This window comes from Pteropus alecto, unplaced genomic scaffold, assembly GCF_000325575.1.
Source record: "Pteropus alecto unplaced genomic scaffold, ASM32557v1 scaffold202, whole genome shotgun sequence".
NCBI lineage: Eukaryota > Metazoa > Chordata > Mammalia > Chiroptera > Pteropodidae > Pteropus > Pteropus alecto.
This window is the reverse complement of record NW_006432451.1, coordinates 2108068-2128919: the sequence shown is the minus strand read 5'-3', so window position 1 is coordinate 2128919 and position 20852 is coordinate 2108068. Positions and strand designations below refer to the sequence as shown.

The following is a 20852-nucleotide window of genomic DNA, read 5'->3' as shown; positions in this document are numbered from 1 at the left end:
AAGGATGGCTAATCTGATTTCTAGATTTCGTTGAATCTTCACTTTAGCTAGTGATCATAAGGAAAGCATGTTTCAAAATGAGTAAATGAGACTTTTGCAAGATCAGTAGGACTTAGAATGACAGAGAGGAACACAGTACTATTTCTCTCCCTTCCTTCTATACTATCCTAAAGTCAAAGTGGGACACCTCTTGCTTTCACATTTCCCTTTTGAGTCCTAGAAAAAGGACCAAACTCAGAATAGTTGGAGATTTTCCAAAAATAAAAAAAGGCAAAAACTATTTCTGGGAGACCAACTTAATTATATTAGTAGCCTGGTTTTGATATTCCATATCATTTCTTACTGTACCTCAGAATGTGGTTGACTTCTAAGGACTTGGTGGAAAGGAAGTTAAATTAAGAGGAGAGGAACTCCGCTAGCTTACCAACATGGTACCGTGTATTATCTTCTTGCACTCCTATACCATATCTGTTCTAGGGGAATAACACTCACATTAATTCAAGTGGGTTCAGAGTTAAGTGTGCCACACTTCTCAAAAATCCTTTGGTAATAATTATAGTTTTGATAATGGTCCAAGTGATTCTCTGGTTACAGGAGAATCCAGTCTTCACATTAGCAGGAGGCTCAGATGAGAGAGCACAGACTTAAAGGTCAGAGGAAGTAATAGAAAGACCTATCCTCTCACCTGGTTGGAATTGACATCATAGTTATGGAAACTGGCCATCTTCTTGCCCAGAAATATGAGCAATGAGGAGCTTACAAAAGCTAAGGAGAAGGCTTCTAAAACAACGTCCGAAAGAAAGTTCAAATCTGGTGTATCAGGAAACAGGAAGCTAGAATAAAATGGTAGAATTATTCTTGGAGAGCAGGATCATTTATTGGCACCTCCCCCACTCCCTCCTTATCATAAAGGGTAGGCTGACCCTTAAAAAAAAAACAATAAGAGATAAGAAGAACAATTGAGGCAGTAGCCTGCCAAAACTGCCAGCAAACCAAGCCAAGTTACAACAGCCATTGAGAGAGCATGCTCTGCTATATTCCAGTTAAGGTTTCTGCCATGTAGCAATGGTAACAAATAGGACACACAAAACCACAAAAATTGATGGAAAATGGTTTATATACACGATTTGAGACATACCAGTGGGTAAACAACAGGCAGATATCACATCTAAGATGGTTTAGAGCTAAAAAGCTCAGTGAATTCCCTTCTATTCACACAAACCTTTCAGGGTGTAATTTTAGTCACTGTCCTTTATACAAATTATTTCCAATTTTATCCACACCTTCCCACCTGTAGTTTTTTCTTCCAGTTTTTGTTATTGCGGTAAAATACACATAACATGAAATTTACTATCATCCATTTTAAGTGTACAGTTCAGTAGAATTCAATATATTCATAATGTGCAACCATCACAATCATCAGCTCCATAACTCTTTTCATATTGTAAAACTGAAACTCTATACTCATTACCCAATAATTCTTTATTTCCCCCTTTCCCAGCCCTGGCTACCATGATTCTACTTTTTTTCTTGATGATTTTGACTGCTCTAAGGACTTCATATGTGGAATCATACAGTATGTTTCTTTTAGTGACTGGCTTCTTTCACCTAGCACAATGTCCTCAAGGTTCATCCATGTTGCAGTATATGTCAGAATTTCTTTCCTTTTTAAGGCTGAATAATGTTTTATTATGTATATACCACATTTTGCTTATCCATTCATCCACTTATGGTTTCTTCCACTAAAATTTTAGCTGTTGGGAATAATGCTGCTATGAACATGGGTGCACAAATACCTTGAGACCCTGCTTTCAGTTTTAGGGGGTATATATATCCAGAAGTAGAATTGGTATATCATATGGTAATTCTATTTTTAATTTTTTGAGGAACTGCCATACTGCTTTCCACTTACAGTGCACGAGGATTCCATTTTCCTCACCCACATTCTCTCCAATACTTGTTATTTTTATTTTTATAGCAGCCATCCTGATAGGTATGAGGTGGTATCTCATTGTAGTTTTGGTTTGCATTTCCCAAATGACTAGTGATACTGAGCATCTTATCATGTGCTTATTGCTCATTTGTATATCTTCTTTGGAAAAATGTCTGTTCAAGTCCTTTCCCAATTTTTTGAGTCAGATTGTTTCTTTGTTATTGGTTATTAGGCATTATCTATATGTTTTGGATATTAATCCTTTATCAGATATATAATTTACAAATATTTTCTCCTATTCTGTGGGTTACCCTTTTATTCTATTGATAGCGTCTTTTGATTCACAAAAGTTTTTAATTTTCATGAAGTCTAATTTGCCTATTTTCTTTTGTTGCCTATGCCTTTGGTATCATATTCAAGAAATCATTGCCAAATCTAATGTGATGAAGATTTGCCCTATGTTTTCTTCTAAGAGTTTTATAGTTTAGGTCTTACATTTAGGCCTTTGATCCATTTTGAGATAATTTTTTTGTACAGTGTTAGCAAGAGTCCAACTTCATTCTTTTGCATGTGGATATCTAGTTTTCCCAGCAGCACTGAAAAGATTGTCCTTTTCCCATTGAATACTCTTGGCATCCTTGTCATTGGACCATATATGCAAAGGTTTATTTCTGGGCTGTCCATGCCATTCCATTGGTCTATATGTCAGTTTTTATACTGGTACCACACTGTTTTGATTACTTGAAGCTTTGCAGTAAGTTTTGAAATTTGGAAATGTAAGTCCTCCAACTTTGCTCAACTTTTTCAGGATTGCTTTGGCTCTTCCGGACTCCTTGATATTCTATATGAATTTTAGGATTTTTTTTTCCTGCAAAACACCTCATGGGGATTTTGATAGGGATTGAATTGAATCTGCTGATTGCTTTGGGTAGTATTGATATCATAACAATATTAAGTCTTCCAATCCATGAACGTGAGATGTATTTCCATTTATTTACGTCTTCTTTAATTTTTTTCACCAATGTTGTGTAGCTCTCATTGTATAAATCTTTTACCTCCTTGGTTAATTCCTAAGTATTTTATTCTTTTTGATGCTTTTATAAATGGAGTTGTTGTAATAATTTCCTTTTCAGATTGTCCACTCTTAGTGTATAAAAAAGCTACTCTTTTTTGTGTTGACTTTGTATCCTGCTACTTTGCTGTATTCATGTATTGGTTTTAACAGTTTTTTCTTGTGTAATCTTTAGGGTTTCTGCATGTAAATTCATATCATCTATAAACAGAGATAATTTTACTTCTTCCTTTCCAATTTGGAAGGCTTTTATTTCTTTTTTCATGCTTAATTGCTCTGGCTAGAATTTCCAGTACTATGTTGAATAGAAGTGTTGAAAGTGGGTAACCTTACTTTGTTCCCGATTTTAGAGTAAAAGCATTCAGTCTTTCAACATTTAGTGTGACGTTTGCTGTAGATTTTTCATACATGGCTTTTTAAATTTAAAGTCTATTTTGTCTGATATTAGTATATCCACTCCTGTTATCTTTAGGTTCCAATTTACATGGAATATCTTTACTCATCCTTTTGTTTTCAATCTATTTGTGTCTTTGGATCTAAAGTATGTCTCTTGCAGACAGCATATAGTTAGATCATGTGTTTTATCCAACTGACAATCTCTGTCTTTTGGTTGGAGAGTTTAATACGTTTACATTTAAAGTAATTACAGATAAGGAGGAAATTACGTCTGTAATTTTGCTATTTTTCTAGCTTTATTTGTCCTTCATTTCCTGCATTAATTTTTTTCATGTTTAATTGATTTTTTGTAATGAAATGGTTAAATTCCTTTCTAATTTTCTTTTGTGTATATTATATAGCTATTTTCTTTGTTGTTACCATGGGAACTACATGGAATCCTCTAGTTATAACACTCTAATTTGAATTAATACTTTGATAACATACAAAAACTCTGCTCTTTTATAGTTCTGTCCTTATCCCTTTTGGTTGTTGATGACACAAAATTACATCTTTATACCTTGTGGGCCCCAAAACATAAATCTTTTAAATGCATCAGTCTCTTAAATTATGTAGAAAACAAAATGTGGTGTTACCATTGTTACAACAATAGTAGCTTTTATAATTGCCCTATATTTACTTGTATTGAGATATTTATTTCTTCATACAGCTCCCAGTTATTGTCTTGTTCCTTTTATTTTACCTTGCAGGACACCCTTGAGTATTTCTTGCAGGGCAGGTCTAGTAGTAATGAACTCCCTCAGCTTTTGTTTATCTGGGAATATCTTAATTCCTCCTTCACTTTTGAAGGACAGTTTTGCTGGATATAGGATTCTTGGTTGGCAGTTTTTTTTCTTTTAGCACTTTGACTATGTTGACCCATTGCTTTCTGGCCTCTAAAGTTTCTGACAAGAAATCTGCTCATTATTTTATTGAGGAGCCCTTGTGTGTGATGAGTCACTTGTCTCCTGCTACTCTCAAGATTCCCTCTTTGTCTTTTGAAAGTTTGATTATAATGTGTTACCACATTATAATGATGAACTCTTTGAATTCATCTTACTAGGAGTTTGTTGAGCTTCTTAGATGTTTATATTCATGTCTTTCATTAAACTTGGGAAGTTTTCAGCCATTATTTCTTCAAATGTCCTCTCCACCCCTTTCTCTCTCTCTCCTCCTTCTAAGACTCCCATGATATGTATGTTAGTGTGCTTAATGGTGTCTCATAGGCTCCTTAGGCACTGTTGATTTTTCTCCAATTGTTTGTCTTTCTGTTCCTCAGACTCAATAATAATTTCCATTATCCTATTTTCAAGTTCACTGATTCTTTTTTCTGACTGCTCAACTCTGCCAACGAATACAGACATGTGTTGCTTAACGATGGGGATACAGTCTGAGAAATGCAACATTAGGCAATTTCATCATTGCATAAACATTATAGACTGCGCTTACACAAACCTAGATGGTATAGCCTACCACACACCTAGGCTATATGGTATAGCCTATAGCTCCTAGGCTACAAAACTGTACAGCATGTTACTATACTGGGTACTGTAGGCAATTGTAACACAATGATAAATATTTGTGTATCTAAATATATCTAAACATAGAAAATATACAGTAAGAACATGATATAAAAGATAAAAAATGTATACCTGTATAGGGCACTTACCATGAGTGTAGCTTATAGGACTGAAGATTGCTCTGGGTGAGTCAGTGAGTGAGTGGTAAGTGAATGCAAAGGCCTAGGATATTACTGTATACCACTGTAAACTTTATAAACACTGTACACTTAGGCTACACTAAATTTATAAAAAATAATTTTTTTAAATAATAAATTAACCTTAGCTTACTATAACATTTTTACTTTATAAACTTAAAGTTTTTAAAAACTTTTTGACTCTTTTGTAATAACACTTAGCTTAAAACACAAACACATTATACAGCTATACAAAAATATTTTCTTTCTTTATATCCTTATTCTATAAATTTTCTATTTTTAAATTTTCAAAAATTTTTTTTGCTTTTCAAACTTTTTTGTTAAAAACAAAGACACAAACACACATATTAGCCTAGGCCTACATAGGGTAAAAATCATCAATATCACTGTCTTCCACCTCCACATCTTGTCCCACTGGAAGGTCTTCAGGAGCAATAACACATGGAGCTGTCATCTCCTATGATAATGCCTTCTGGGATATCTCATGGAAGACCTGCCTGAGGTTCTTCTTAAGAGATGTCACTCTTTTCAGAAATATGTTTGTTAATTTTTTTCATCATAGTTTGCTTGTAAGCAGTTAACGCACCTTGAACATTTATCTCTACTAATGAAAACCTTTTAGTGTTGGGTTCCAGATTTTCAAACTTTTTAAGGAGCTTGTTGATGTCTGCAAAAGCTTCTGCTAAACCCTTCACTGTGAATTTTCTTGCAGGTGCTTTTTTTTCTTCTCCCGCAGTTTCCTTTTCTCTTGCCTTTTCTTCAGCTATGCATTCCTGTTCCAGTTCCAACAACTTCTCGTTAGTCAATTCCTCAGGAACTGCCTCTACAAGCTCCTCAGTGTCATCCTCATCCACACCATGTTAAAGTTGTTTTCCATCTCAACCACAGCTTTGTTGATTTTTGCAACTTCCTCATCATTGGCAAATACTTTCAAATCATGGAAAAAATCTCTTGAGTATCTTCTTTCAGATGCCATTCATACACCCCTTGGTGACATCACTCCAAGCCCAAGCAAAGTTTTTGATGCAGTTATAGATATTGTAATCCCTCCAAAAGTACACCAGTGTTTTCCTTAGTCGCAGCAATAGCCTGAGCAAAGGTCCTCCTCAGGCCTTAAAAGCTATTATAACTCCTTGATCCATTGGTTGAATTAAAGAGGTGATGTTTGGAGGGAGAAATACCATGATGATATTGGGATGAAGATCATCAATAAAAGGAGGAGCACTGTCAACAATAAGCGAAATCTTGAAAGGTATGTTATTGTCCAAACAGTACTTCTCCATTGCGCTGGCAGAGCAATTCAAAAGAGCATCTTGGAAGAGAAGTTGGGTCATCCATGATTTATTGCTCTTGCAGTACACTGGCAATGTGTGCTTATTGACATGCTTGAAGGCCCTGGTGTTCTCACTGAGCCAGATCAAACAAGGTTTTAATTTGTAGCCTGCAACATTGCCCCCAAACAAGACTGTTATCTTGTCTTTAAAAGTCTTGAAACCTGGAATTGACTTGTCCTGCAGGCATCCATTTACAGAATAGGGACCTTTCATCCATACTGAATATTTGTTCTGGCAAGTAATTTTCCTCCACAATCAGCTAGAGTTTCCAAAAATTCTTCAGCTGCCTTTATACCAGCATTCACAGATTTACCACTCACTTCCACATTATATAATGAATCTTGAATGATTTAAAACACCCAGAGCTAGCAGTAAATGCAACACTGTTGTCAGGTCCAGTCTTTTCTTTCAACATCACAAACAAACTTTTTGCTTTGGCTATGATTGTCATGGTGCTGAGGGGGATATGGTTCTGTGTCTGGTCTTCAATCCAGGTAATTAGAAGTTCTCCATGTCTGAAATAGGCCCTTCTCAAATTTTCATTAGTTTTATTGCCTTTGATGAAGCAGATCCTTTAACAGCTTCTATCATTTTGTTCTTGCTTTTCAAGATCATAGCTATGGTGGAACGAAACATATCTGACTGGCGAGCAATTACCATCACTCGTTTCCCACCTTCGTAGTCTTTAATCACTTATAATTCTGTTTCCAGGCCAATCATTCAACATGGCCTCTTCTTGGCTACATTAACAGTGGATTTTGTATGCTTAGAGGCTACAATGAACAAAATAACACAAGATTAAATCAAGCACAAGAGAAAATGATGCAACCAGAGACATGGTAAACACAAGATGTGTGAGGCTGCTGCTGGCGTAACACAGCATACTGTTTTATAGCAAACTTTTTAAATATAAGTAGAAAGATTAGACTCTAAAATAACAACAATTAAGTATAGTATAGTAAATACATAAACCAGTAACAGAGTCATTTATTATCATTATCAAGTTTTATGTACTCTACATAATTATATATGCTACAGTTTCATGTGACTGACAGTGCAGTAGGTTAGTTTATACCAGTATCACCACAAACACATGAATAATGTATTGCACTCTGATGTTAGGATGGCTACGATGTCACTAGGCCATAGGAATTTTTCACCTCCATTATAATCTTATGGGGCCACTGTCTTATATGTGGTCCATTGTTGACTGAAACATCATTATGTGGCACATAACTATAGTGAATTTTTCATTTCAGTTATTGCACTTCACGGCCCTAAACTTTTCTTTTAGGTTTAGGTTTTCTATGTCTTGTTCGATATTTTCAATTTGTTCCTTTTGATCACTTTCACCCATTTCACTGCTCCTTACCCGCCCCCCCCACCACCACTAGCAACCAATTTGTTCTCTGCATCTATGAGCTTGGTTGTTTTTTTTTTTTAGTTTCCATATATAAGTGAGATCATACAGTATTTATCTTTCTCTGTCTGATTTATTTCACTTAGCGTAAGGTCCATCCATATTGCAAGTGGAAAATTTCTTTCTTTCTATGGCTGAATAATATTCCATTATGTACATGTACCATATTTTCTTTATCCACCTATCAGTGAACACTTAGGATGCTTTCTCACCAGGTGGCCCTGGAGGTGCACAGGCTGTGGCTGAACTTGGCCTGCAGCTAGACCCCTCCCAGGACTGTGCCACTGGCCCCACAGGGCACTTACTACATAAAACCACTCTACTAAGTCCAGGAGACTTGGGAGCCCTACCTAATTAATAGAAACAGACACAAGGAGGCAGCCAAAAATGGGGAAACAAAGAAGCATGTCCTAAATGAAAGAACAGAACAAAACTCCAGAAAAAGAACTCGACGAAAGGAGACAAACAATCTACCAGATGCAGAGTTCAAAACACTGCTTATAAGGATGCTCAATGAACTTAGGGGAAGAGTAGATGAACTCAGTGAGAATATTAACACAAAGAGATTTAAAAAACATAAAAATGGAAATGAAAAACATAAAAGAGAACCAGTCAGAAATGAAGAATACAATATATGAGATGAAGAGTACATTAGAGGGACTCAACAGAGTGGATGAAGCAGAGAATTGAATCACCAATATAGAAGATAGGGTAGTGGAGGACAGCAACAAGAAAAAAGAATCCATAAAAATGAAAATAGTTTAAGGATCCTCTGGGACACCAGCAAGCATAACAACATTGATATCAGAGGGGTTCCAGAAGTAGAAGAGAGAGAGCAAGAAATTGAAAACCTACTTGATGAAATAATGACTAAAAACTTCCTTAAACTAACATAGGAAATAGACATATAAGACCAAGAAGTACAGAGTCCCAAACAAGATGAACTCAAAGAGGCCCACAACAAGATACGTTATAATTGCAATGGCAAAGGTTAAATACAAAGAGAGAATCCTAAAAGCAGCAAGAGAAAAGCAGTTAGTTACCTACAAGGGAGCTCCCATAAGACTGTCAACCGATTTCTCAGCAGAAACTTTGCAAGCCAGAGGGCTTGGCACAAAATATTCAAAATGATGAAAACCTAGGATCTACAACCAAGATTACTCTACACAGCAAAGCTGTCATTTAGAATCAGGATAGATAAAGAGCTTCCCAGACAAGAAAAAGCTAAAGGAGTTCATCGCCACCAAGCCCGTATTACAGGAAATGTTGGAGGGACTACTTTAAGAAGAAGAAGAAAAAAATATGTATCAAAAATATGAATAAAGAATGGGAATAACTATATATCTATCAATAAGTACTTCAAATGAAAAAGAATTAGATGCTCCAATCAAAAGGTAGGGTGGCTGAATGGTTAAGAAAACACAACCCTTACATAGGCTGCCTACAAGACTCACTTTATATTAAAAGACGCACAGACAGAAAGTAAAGGGATGGAAAAAGATATTTCATGATGGACCTAGGGGTTATCTTGCTGAGTGGAGTAAGTCAAATAAAGACAAATGTCATATGATGTACATGTGGAATCTAAAGGACAAAATAAACGACAACCGAAAAAAAAAACAGAAACAAACTCATAGATACAGAGAATATTTTGAGGGTTACCAGATGGGAAGAAAGTTGGGGGGATCAGTGAAAAAGGGGGAGGGAATTAAGAAGTACAAATTGGTAGTTACAAAATAGTCATAGAAATATAAAGTACAGCGTAAAGAATATATCCAATAATATTGTAATAACTAGGTACAGTATCAGAAGGGTACTAGATTTTTCAGGGTGATCACTTTGTTATACAGATGTCTAATCACTATGTTGTACACTTGAAAGTAAAATAATATTGTATGCCAACTATAAGTGAAAAATAAAATTATTGAAAAAATCGAATTGTTTGTTTTTTGATATTGAGTTGTATGAGTTCTTTATATATATAGGATGTTAATACCTTACCAGATATATGATTTGCAAATATCTTCTCTCATTTGGTAGGCTGCCTTTTCATTTTTTTTTATGTATCCTTTGCTGTGCAGAAGCTTTTTAATTTGATGTAGTTTCACTTGCTTGTTTTTGCTTTTGCTGTCTTTGCTTTTGGAGTCAGATCCAAAAAATCACTGTCAAGACCAATGTCAAGGAGCTTGCTGCCTGTTTTCTCCAGGAGTTTTATGGTTTTAGGTCTTAAGTTTAAGTCTTTAATCCATTTTGAGTTAATTTTTGTGTATGGTGTAAAATAGTGGTTCAGTCTCATTCTTTTGCATGTGGCTATCTAGTGTTTCCAACACCATTTGGTGGAGACTTTTCATTGTATATTCTTGGATCCGTTGTATACACTTGGATCTCTGTTGTAAATTAATTGATCATATACACATGTGCTTATTTCCATACTTTTTATTATGTTCCTTTGATCTATGTGTCTGTTTTTATTCTGATACCATACTGTTTTGATTATTATAGCTTTGTAATATAGTTTGAAATCAGGACATGTGATGCCTCCAGCTTTGTTCTTCTTTCTCGAGATTGCTTTGGTTACTCGGGGTGTTTTGTGATTTTATACAAATTTTAGGACTGTTTCTTCTAGTTCTATGAAACCTGACATTGGAATTTTGATAGGGATTGCACTGAAAAGTAGATTGCTTTTGCATATGGACATTTTAATAATATTAATTCTTCCAGTCCATGAGCATGGACTATTTTTTTTATTTGTGTCTTCAATTTTTTCAGCAATGTCTTATAGTTTTCAGTTTACAGGTCTTTTATCTCCTCGATTAAATTTATTCTTAGATATTTTATTCTTTTTGATGTAGTTATAAATGAGATTGTTTTCTTAATTTCTCTTTCTGATAGTTTGTTATTAATTGCCGCTCTTTGTGATGTTAGCACATAATATGCTAGTAACCCTTAATGGTGGTATTCTAATTTTATAATTCCTTCTCCCTTTATTGACTGTAATACGTCTATAAAGTGAAATGTCTTTTTATTAACTATTTGGATACCTCCAAAAGCAGTTCTTATAGGAAAGGCATGATAAATATTTGATTTGTTTCTTTTATTTAACAATTTTCAAAATAATTAGCTGGTTCTTTAGCATTTTCCAAGGGTAAAAAAAGAAATTTATTCTTTTAGAGTTTTTATGTATTCGTGGATTTAAGCATATTTTATGTGTTTGGCCAGTAGGAGCAACAAAGCAATATATAGAGTCAATCTCTATCAAAATCCCAATGGCCACTTTTGCAAAAATGGAAAAGTTGATTCTAAAATTTATATGGAATTCCAAAGACCCTGAATGGCCAAAAACAATCTTGAAAAATAAGAATAAAGTTGGTGGACTCACACTTCTCCATTTTAAAACTTACATCAAAGCTACAATAATTAAAAGTGACAGAGGGATACACATATAGATCAATGGAATAGAATTGAGAGTTCAGACCAAACATTGACCAAACATTTATGGTCAATTGATTTTCAACAAGGGTGACAAGATCATTCAATTGGGAAAGAAGTCTCTTCATCAAATGGTTCTAGGACAACTGGATATTCAAATGTAAAAGAATAAAGTTGGACCCCTGTTTTACAACATATATAACAATGAATTCAAAATGGATCAAAGACCTAAATGTAAGATGTAAAACTATAAAACTCTTGGAAAAAAACATAGGGGTAAATCTTCATGACGTTGGATTAGGCAATGGTTTCTTAGATATAACACCAAAAACACAAGTGACAAAAGAAAAAATAAATTGAACTTCATCAAAATTTAAAAATTTTGTGCTTCAAAGGATCTATCAAGAAAGTGAAGAACAACACATTGGATGGATGAAAATACTTGCAAATCCTATATCTAATAAAGATGTGGTGTTCAGAATATATATCGAACTCCTACAATTCAACAACAAAAAGACAATAACCCAATTAAAAATAGCCAAATGATGTGAATATACATTTCTCCATAAAGGATATATAAATGACCAATAAGCACATGAAAAGATGCTCAACATCATTAGTTACTAGGGAAATGCAAATCAAAGCCAGGGTAATATACACTTCATACTTACTAAGAGGGTAGTAATCATAATCATAATCATTATAATAATAGAAAATAACAAGTGTTGATGTGGAGAAATTGGAACCCTATGCATTGATGATGGGAATGTAAAATGATGCAGTCACTGTGGAAAATAGTTTGTTAGTTCCTCAACAAGTTAAACATAGAATTACCATTTGATCCAGCAAATGCACTCCTAGGCACACACGCAAAAGAATGAAAACAGGTGCTCAAAGAAAAACTTCTACATGAATTTTTGTAGTAGCACTGTTCATAATAACCAATAGTTATTGGAAATAACTGAAATGTCCATTAGCTGGTAAATGGATTAACAAAAAGTCGTATAGCCATATAATGGAATATTATTCAGCCATAAATAGGAATGATCCATGGTAGAACATGGATGAATCTTGAAAAATTATGCTAAGTGAAAAGAAGACAGAGTCAAAAGACCACGTATTGTTTGATTCCATTTATATGAAATATCCAGAATAGGCAAATCTATAGAGACAGAAAGTAGATTAGTGGTAGCCAAGGGCTTTGGATTGGGGGAATTGGGAGTGCTAATGGGTACAGGACTACATTTGGATGATAAAATATTTTAAAATTAGATAGTGGTGATGGTCACACAACTTTGAGAATATACTAAAATCTGCTAACTTGTACACTTTAAAATGGTGAATTTTATGGCATGTGAATTATATATCAATAAACAAGATTAGAGACTATTATAAATAACTTTTTATATTATTATAAATACATTTGAAAACTTAGATTAGGTAGAAGTAGTATATGAATCACCAAAACTAATTAAGTACTTTTTTATTTTTAAAATCTTTTTAAAAAGTAATCTTAAGAAGAAATAAATAACCTGAATCATAAGCAATGATTATATAATTTGATGATAGTTTTATTTAGTAAATAACCAACTTAAAAAATGAATATGTAGTTAAGAAACTGAAAACTTCAGGTCTAAGTATCTTTACTAGTGGACTCTACCAAATATGTAAGAAAGAAATAATGCCAATTTTATAGAAACTTCTTCAGAAGTTAAAGACAAGAGAATATATCCTAAAATTTTTTATGTCAATATTACTCTGATATCAAAATTAGACACAGACATTACAATAAAAGAAATCTCAAGTCAACATCCCTCATGAATATAAATATAAAAATTCTTACTATCATTTTAGCAAATCAATATATAAAATTATATCATGACCAATTGTGGTTTATCCCAGGAAGCAATGTTGGTTAACATTCAAAAATAAATCATGATATTAAACAGACTAAATAAAGGAAAAGAAACCTTCATGTTTGGGGGAGAGTGTTATTTTCTATAGATCCAAAGTAGAATAATTCTTTAAAACTGAATTTGGAAGCACCAGTATGCTATGGTTTCCAAATCTCTAGATTTAATTTCTAAGTAAAAAAAAAAAAAAATCTCTCATGTAAGTTTTAGATAAGTTTTGCTATTTGAAATGTTTATTATTCTGATTGGTCTGATCATTTCATCAAGGCACAGATATATGACTTAATAATTGATTTATTTCTGAAATTTTGTATAAAATCCAAATTCAGTAAAATGAACTTGGGAAAATCACTTTAAAAGAAATTTTGTGATGTATTTTAATCCCTTTTCTAATTAAAATTTCTTATTAGTTTATGCATTTTAAGTTTCATTTTCCTTAAAGTAGGAAATATCACTTTTAGCACCTTGAAGTGCTACTTCCTCCTATCTTCCCATTTCTCACCATTATTATGTGAATGAATCTAAATTCTTATTTTTGAATAACTTTTCCTTCACCATGTCTATTTTAATTACCTATTTATAACTTACTTATAACTTTAAAGTACCTTGATGTTTTTCTAGTAATGAGCTATGTAGGAATATAACTGGATACTCAAAGGCAGATATTTAACTTTTTGTTAAATTTCCCTCTTTTGTCCTTTTAAGAAGTTAGGCAAGAATGTGGCTGTCCCAAACAGGTATACGGTAAATGGAATTTATTGCCAAAATTTATGTTAGTAAACCTCTAATATTTAGCATGATAACAACACAAACTACAGAGACCTTTCTGCTGGTCTCTGTAACATTTAATTCTTTGTTAACAGTTTAGATTAAAAAGGGACATGAATATTAAGCTAACTTAAATAGATCCATTTTTCTAGTCCCTAGGAACCTTGGATAAATATATAATAAAAAAAGGAAGTTCAAAACAATACTTAAAATTATATTTTTGGAATGCTTACTGTCTGTCTAAACCCTTGAATCTTATGATAAAATATAAGCAAAAGATGACTGTGTGGTTTTTAAGTCATTAAAAACAGAAGCATATTGAGTACATATAATAGAGTGCTTATTATAATCATAGATTTTGTAATTAAATAGCAATGGGTTCAAACAGTAGCTCTGCCACTGACCAGCTGTGTGTTCTTGGATGAGTAACTTGAACTTGGTAAGCCTCAATTTCCTCAGCCATAAAAAGAAGATATAGTATAAATGTGAGGAGCAAATGAAATAAAATAATTACATAAAGTGTCAATCCTATTGTTCATGTTACTTTTTTTTTTCCTGAGGGTGGAGACCAAGCCTTATTTACTGTCGTATTCCCTGGGTCTGCTCGCTTTTTTTTTTTAATTGAACAGAATTTCAAATGGATTTAGCCATCATCAGATTTCACTGAGAACAAGTAGGATATGAAACTAATTCAATCTGGATTAGAATTAGTGTCAAAGTGGCCTGTGTTTCATTATCCTGGGGGCTAGTATTCCCTATTGAATAGCATGAGGAAAATGAACATACTCTTCAAAAGCCTGCCTATGAGTCAAGAAACTGCAATATATTGCCTTTCTTAGCTAAAGTGATTCATCTGATCGAGATTATAGAAATTATAACTTCCTAACAGAAGCAAGAGTGATGTCTCATAGTCACTGGTAGACATTATAATGTAAATTAATTGTGAGTCCTTAAGAACTTTATATGCCAGATTATTTGAAGATAACTTTCTACTCAGAGTAATAACATAATGTTGCTCAAGGACACTGATTCAGTCTAAGTGGGTGAAGACAGAAGGAATGCTCACCTCCTAAACACTGAGCCCCAGGAGAGAGGCTAGGAAAACAGAGGCATCCTTGAGAGTTAATCAGATAGGTGTGGAAGTTGAGAAGGCCCATAATGTATTCCAAAAAAATTCATGAGTTTCTCTGGTATTCCATGCATTCAACAGTTTACTTGGGTAACGGGATTGGTTCAACTACGGGAAGAGAGTCAGAGGCTAACCAGAGAAGAAAGAAGGGGTTGTCCTAGCCCTTCTCCTTTCATGAACCTCTGTGTTCTAAAATGAATTTGAACTCATTGACCCAAATTTGGCTATGGCTAGAGACTGCTAGTGGAGAATATCAATCAAGCACTGTGGTCAGAGGCTAAAAGAAGGTAACAGAAAGAGAAAAGTAGTCTTGAAAAGTGGAATTACCAACCTATAAGGAATCATATCAATGAGCGTCTTGCTGGTTTCTGTATCCATGTGTATCTTGTTTGCAAATGCACTGAAGCCAAGAATCTGTAGGGGTTTAAAAAAAAAAAGGCATATGATCATCTAAATATTATTTTACGTATTGCTTCCAAGAGTAGAGGTGCCCTCAGCATCTGGCAGGACAGGGAATGAAATATGTGGCAGTCTATTTATGAAGATTGGAGAGAAGGCCAGTTTAGCGGAGCAAAAAAGGCAGATGTTCTCCCTGACTCTTTTAGTTCCCTAAACCCTTTTTAGCATTGTAGCCAGAATGAAAAACAGCTTTGGTCTCTGACATAATAATAGGAAAAAATAGATGCCCTGGACTTCTCTTTCCTTACCAACTTTAAACATCTGGAGCAAATATAAACATATTTTCAGGTAATAGTTGTATCAAGGCCTCAGTTTTAAAAGTTTTTAGATTTTAGATTTAAGTTGTGCTAATATAAATATGCCTTTTGGGGGATTGTTGAGGTATATCAAGAATCATATTACTGACTAACCCTTAATAATATGAATAGCATTTGAGAGCACAAGGACAAAGTCTTCAGCAAAGCAATTACTTGCCTTTATTCCCCATTCATTTCTTTCTAAAATGGCAAGTCTCCTTTCCATTTCAACTAGACAACCTAGCAGCTGTTATACCTTGTGAAGACCTCACAGAAAAGCAAATTGAACCAGAGACAAGAGATGACTAGGTTTCAAAATAATAATCATATAGTTGCTGTACCCCATTGTCCCTACTAACACATAAATCTTTTCCCAGCTTCTACTCTAAGAGTTTAACCAGACACTGAGCAGCATAGCAGTTGATTTACCTGTGATCAGATGAAGATCCCTAGGAAGCCTACAGATCAAAATGGAGGGAAGAATCTGGATCATAGCTTGAGTCAAAGGAGAGTTTTGGTCTTTTTATAGTTAAGGGACAAGAAGTGTGATGAGTGTCCAAGGAACTTTTTATTTTTAGTATAAAGATAATACTTGCTCATAAAGGAAAATAAAGAAAATAGGAAAAATTTAAAAGCAAAAATAAATCACCCAATGACATCGACTATTGACACTTTTTTTTGTTTTTGCTATACGGCTTAAAAATACACACATATAAATTATGAACATATAGTGTACATCATGTTCTATAACTATAAGACTCTTGAATTATATGTCAGTATATTCTACCTGGATCCTAGATATAGCCTTGAAAAATGTCCTTATATTTGAGACTACTACCTTAAGGACAAATTGAGATATGTGCATGTTCCTCCAGCACATCTAAACAGCAGTGTCATGATGGGTGCTGTGAGAAGCTTTATAGACCTTAGGCCATAGCAGCTTCCATCCTCCCTCTCCCACTCTCCGCACAACCAGAGGAAACATGGAGGTCTTTTTCCAGTTCTAAACTACATCTCTAATCTCTGCTATGTGGTGGAAAGTGTTCCGAATCACCTGCCATGAGAATAAGTAGTATATTGTAGGCTTCAATAACCTTTGAGTATAAATTAGGTAACGAAAAATTTTAATTCCTAAATTGCAATAATTCTAAGTCTTTACCTTCTTGTATCGCTGGGCCTCAGATTGCTTTCTCACTTCACTTTATGAAGCATCCTAATTATTTATAGCATTCCCCAAAGGAATGTCTTAACTGTAGCCCACAAACCAATCCTTCAGCCATAGTAAAGCCACAGCATCCTCTATACTCTTACCTCTTTCCTTTCCTAATAACCCTGGCTAATAATGTTTATTGCCTTTGAGGCTGCTTGAAGGAATATCACTAGGATTCTTATTGCTGATGTCTCAGGAGAGGGTTGATTTGAGAAAACATGGATGAGCCTTGAGGGCATTATGCTAAGTGAAATAAGCCAGACAAAGGAAAATAAATACTGTATGGTATCGATTATATGTGGAACTTAAAAAAAACCCAAACAGTTACATTGATAGAAACAAAGAGTAGAAAAGTGGTTGCCAGGGCCTGGGGGGTGGGTGAAATAGGAAAAAGTTGGTAAAAGGTATAAACTTTCAGTTATAAGATGAATAAGGTCTGAGGACCTAATGTATAACACGGTGACTACAGTTGATAACACTGTATTATATAATTGAAATTTGATAAGGGAGTAGAGCTTAAGTGTTATCAGCAAAAAAAAAGATAAATATGTGAGGTGATAGATGTGTTAATTAACTGGGTGGGAGGAATGCTTTCACAAGGCGCTGTATATCAAATCACCATGGTGTATACTTTAAATATCTTACAAGTTTATATGTTAATTGTACCTCGATAAAGCTAAAATTAGAGAGAGAGTGGTGGTGGCGGGAGAGAGAGAGAGAGAGAGAGAGAGAGAGAGAGAGAGAGAGAGAGAGCGCGCGCACGTGCGCAAGTTAGTGCGCAAGTTAGCAAGCACATTGATGTCTGTGTCATAGGTGCCATCTGCTGGTGACTCGAAAGCCTGTTTCTTAAGGTGCCAGAACTGGACTGGATTCCAAGAAAATGAGAGGTTGCCTCTGACTCCACTTCCCAAACATCATATGCACACTGTCTCCTGGGCTCTAGGGCACCACTATTTGTGCACAGTGTTTTGAAAAATCTTTTGTTAAAGCAGCCTTTCAGCTTTTGGCCTTTATAAATGAAGAGCTTTTGAGCTAATACAAGGAAGAAAGAATATGTACCTCTACAAGAAGTAGACAACAGTTATGAGACAGAGCTTGGTTTCAGTTTCCAAAGCAACCCCCATACTCTTTCGATCATGAACTATATAGACCTGGATTAGTTAGTATAGGATAGGGTATGCTGTGGCAACATACAAACCATGAGATCTGAACACATAAAAGATGTTTTGCCTGCAGGGTCCATTGTGGGCCAGTGTATCTCCAGGGTAGCTTCTTTGCAAATGGTGCCTCAGGGGTCAAGACCAATTCCACCTGCAGACTCCATCACCTCAACAAACAGTCTCTATGATTACCACAGCAGAGGAAGAAAGAAACATGGAGACTCTCGCCTAGTCTCCTGTGCTTTGGCCTTAAAGTCACATAGTCCTGCCTGACTAGGATGGTTGGGAAATATAGGGGAGCACATGGATATTTGGATATTAATTATCTCTGCAACAGAACACTTCTTAAGGGGAAAATAATTCTCAATGACACCCAAGCATTCGGTGATCCTAATATGAAAAATGATGACTTAAAAAACCTGAGCTTTATTTTTGAAAATGTCTTTATTATTATAAAAATGTTAATTATAACTGCAAAAGATACATTTTATCGGTAGATTTTTAAAAAGAAACAAGAAATATTATTATTAGATAGTGGGGAGCCCCAGCTCTGCTGCTTACTAGTGACATGGATTAGGTAATTCATGTCACATCTCATCTCCCTCAACTTCTCTACTGTAGCATAGTGAGAATGCGAAGAGGCTGAATAGCAGAATGATTGCAACTATGTTAAAATAGAAACGAAACTTCTACATAGAAGATGGAAATTCACCAACACTGAGCATAGGCCTGTCATATATTTGTTTGAAAGAAAACAGGACTGAAAAAACTGAAAATCCAAAACTATCAATTGTAGTTGACTCTGGGTGGTGCAGCGTTTGGAATTCTTTTTCTCCCTTTTTTCTTCTTTATGTCTTTTGAAAGTGTTAGGATGAGCCCATATTACTCTCATAAGGAGGAAAAAACCTTATTTTTAAATAGTGTGAAAAAGAGGCAATAGCTAAAAGTCCTTTGAAAATAAGTATGTTTTACAAATATAAGCTAGTATTTAAAACTAAATGTATTCAGCTTTGTCACAATTCAACGTATGTTTTTTAAAAGTTATTTTTACAACCGACTCATTAATATAGAGGACATCTGGTGACAGCCAGAGGGGAGGGGGTTGGGGGGCTGGAATAAAAGGGTGAAGGGTTAAAGAAGTACAAATTAGTTGTTGATAGATGGTCACGGGTATGGGGAATGCAGTCGGCAGTAATGTAATGGCTATGTGTAGAGCCAGAGGGAAGACAGAGTAATCAGGGGGACCATTTCATAAACTATATCAATGTCTAACCAATGTGCTGTATATTTTGAAACTAAAAATAAAAAAAAAAAATTAAAGTTATTTTTAGTCTTCTCTGAACCTTTCTCTTCCTAGGTTGCTTTTTATTTAATTGTTTAAAAGGTAGGTATTTTAAATGATCTTAACCATGAATTTGGGTCATCAAAACACCTACCAGAAAAACTTCCATAGGAAACTCAATGGGGTACCGATTGAAGGAAATTCTGATGCATTTGTTGGTTCTCAGAGCGACAACAGCAGTTAGGAATAGTAGGATGCTGGTAGAATTAGCTTTTGGGAGAGACATACAGTAGTTAACTATGTTCTGAAAGAAAACAAAATTACAGAGGATTAGAAAGGAATATAACAATTGCCTAAATCTAGAAAATGATACTCTTTGTAGATTAATTCAAAAAGAAGTCCCAAGGCAGCGTTGCTGGGCCCAAAAATCTTTGGAGTACTACTAGAACAGCGAGACCAAGTAGGTACATGTGTATTTTTTTAATTTGGAAAAAAATGATATTTTAAACAGTAATGTCCAATAAGGAAAGAATACACTTTATATATTTCACTGTAATGAAGGTCTGTTTATTAGCCTATTCTTTACTGATTTTCCCAGACCATATATGTTCTTTAGCTTGGCTTCTACGCCATTTTTTCATTCAGGGATTACTTAGCATTTTACATTCTTTAGCATTTTACATGTATCTTTAGGATACATGTTTGATATGAGGCATGTAGTAGGAAAAATTGTAATAGATAAAGTACCTTAAAGACCAAATTTTCATATAAATCATTACTTTAGCTTAATATAAAACATTAGTTTAAAAATCTGGGCAAAATGGTTAATGCAACTGAGAACATGGTCCAACTGGCATCTGCAATTAATCAAGACTGTAAATCTAAAAGAGATAAAATTATTTCCAGGACCTCTTCACCCAACTGCCTATGCAGGAGTATCTCCACTCAGGTCTGCTTCTTTTTGGAAACAAGGGGAGGGGTATTTGTAATTTGGGGTGAGGGTAGAAATTACTCACATAGAAGAAGGAGATAGGGCCAGCGTGGAAACTAATCATAATCCCAAAGATGCAAGTCAGCTGGGACACTATAATGTGTAGTGCTGTGGCAGCCAGGTAAGCACTGATTGCAGCCTCTGGAAGGTAAGTGGCAATGAAGCCAAAACCTAACACGCCCATTGATAGCTGCAGAGTGGTCAGATGGAAAAGAAAAACAGAGTGAGATGGAATGTCCTCAGACCAGCCATGGCACCAGTTAGGTTCTCTCCAGGGCACTTCCAACAAAAAAGTTAGGTTAGG

The 20852-nt window shown here is 34.7% G+C and overlaps 1 protein-coding gene across 1 annotated transcript in view; it reads right to left on the bottom strand.

Moving 5' to 3' along the window:
• SLC26A8 (solute carrier family 26 member 8) overlaps positions 1–20852 on the bottom strand; it is a 71575-nt gene that overhangs the window by 20245 nt on the left and 30478 nt on the right. Inside the window, exons 5-8 of the mRNA XM_006907431.2 lie at positions 20574–20738; positions 19712–19861; positions 15482–15564; positions 686–833 (exon numbers count right to left, since the gene is read on the bottom strand). Coding sequence (XP_006907493.2) covers positions 686–833; positions 15482–15564; positions 19712–19861; positions 20574–20738 — 546 coding nt within the window. The remainder of the gene's footprint in view (positions 1–685; positions 834–15481; positions 15565–19711; positions 19862–20573; positions 20739–20852) is intronic.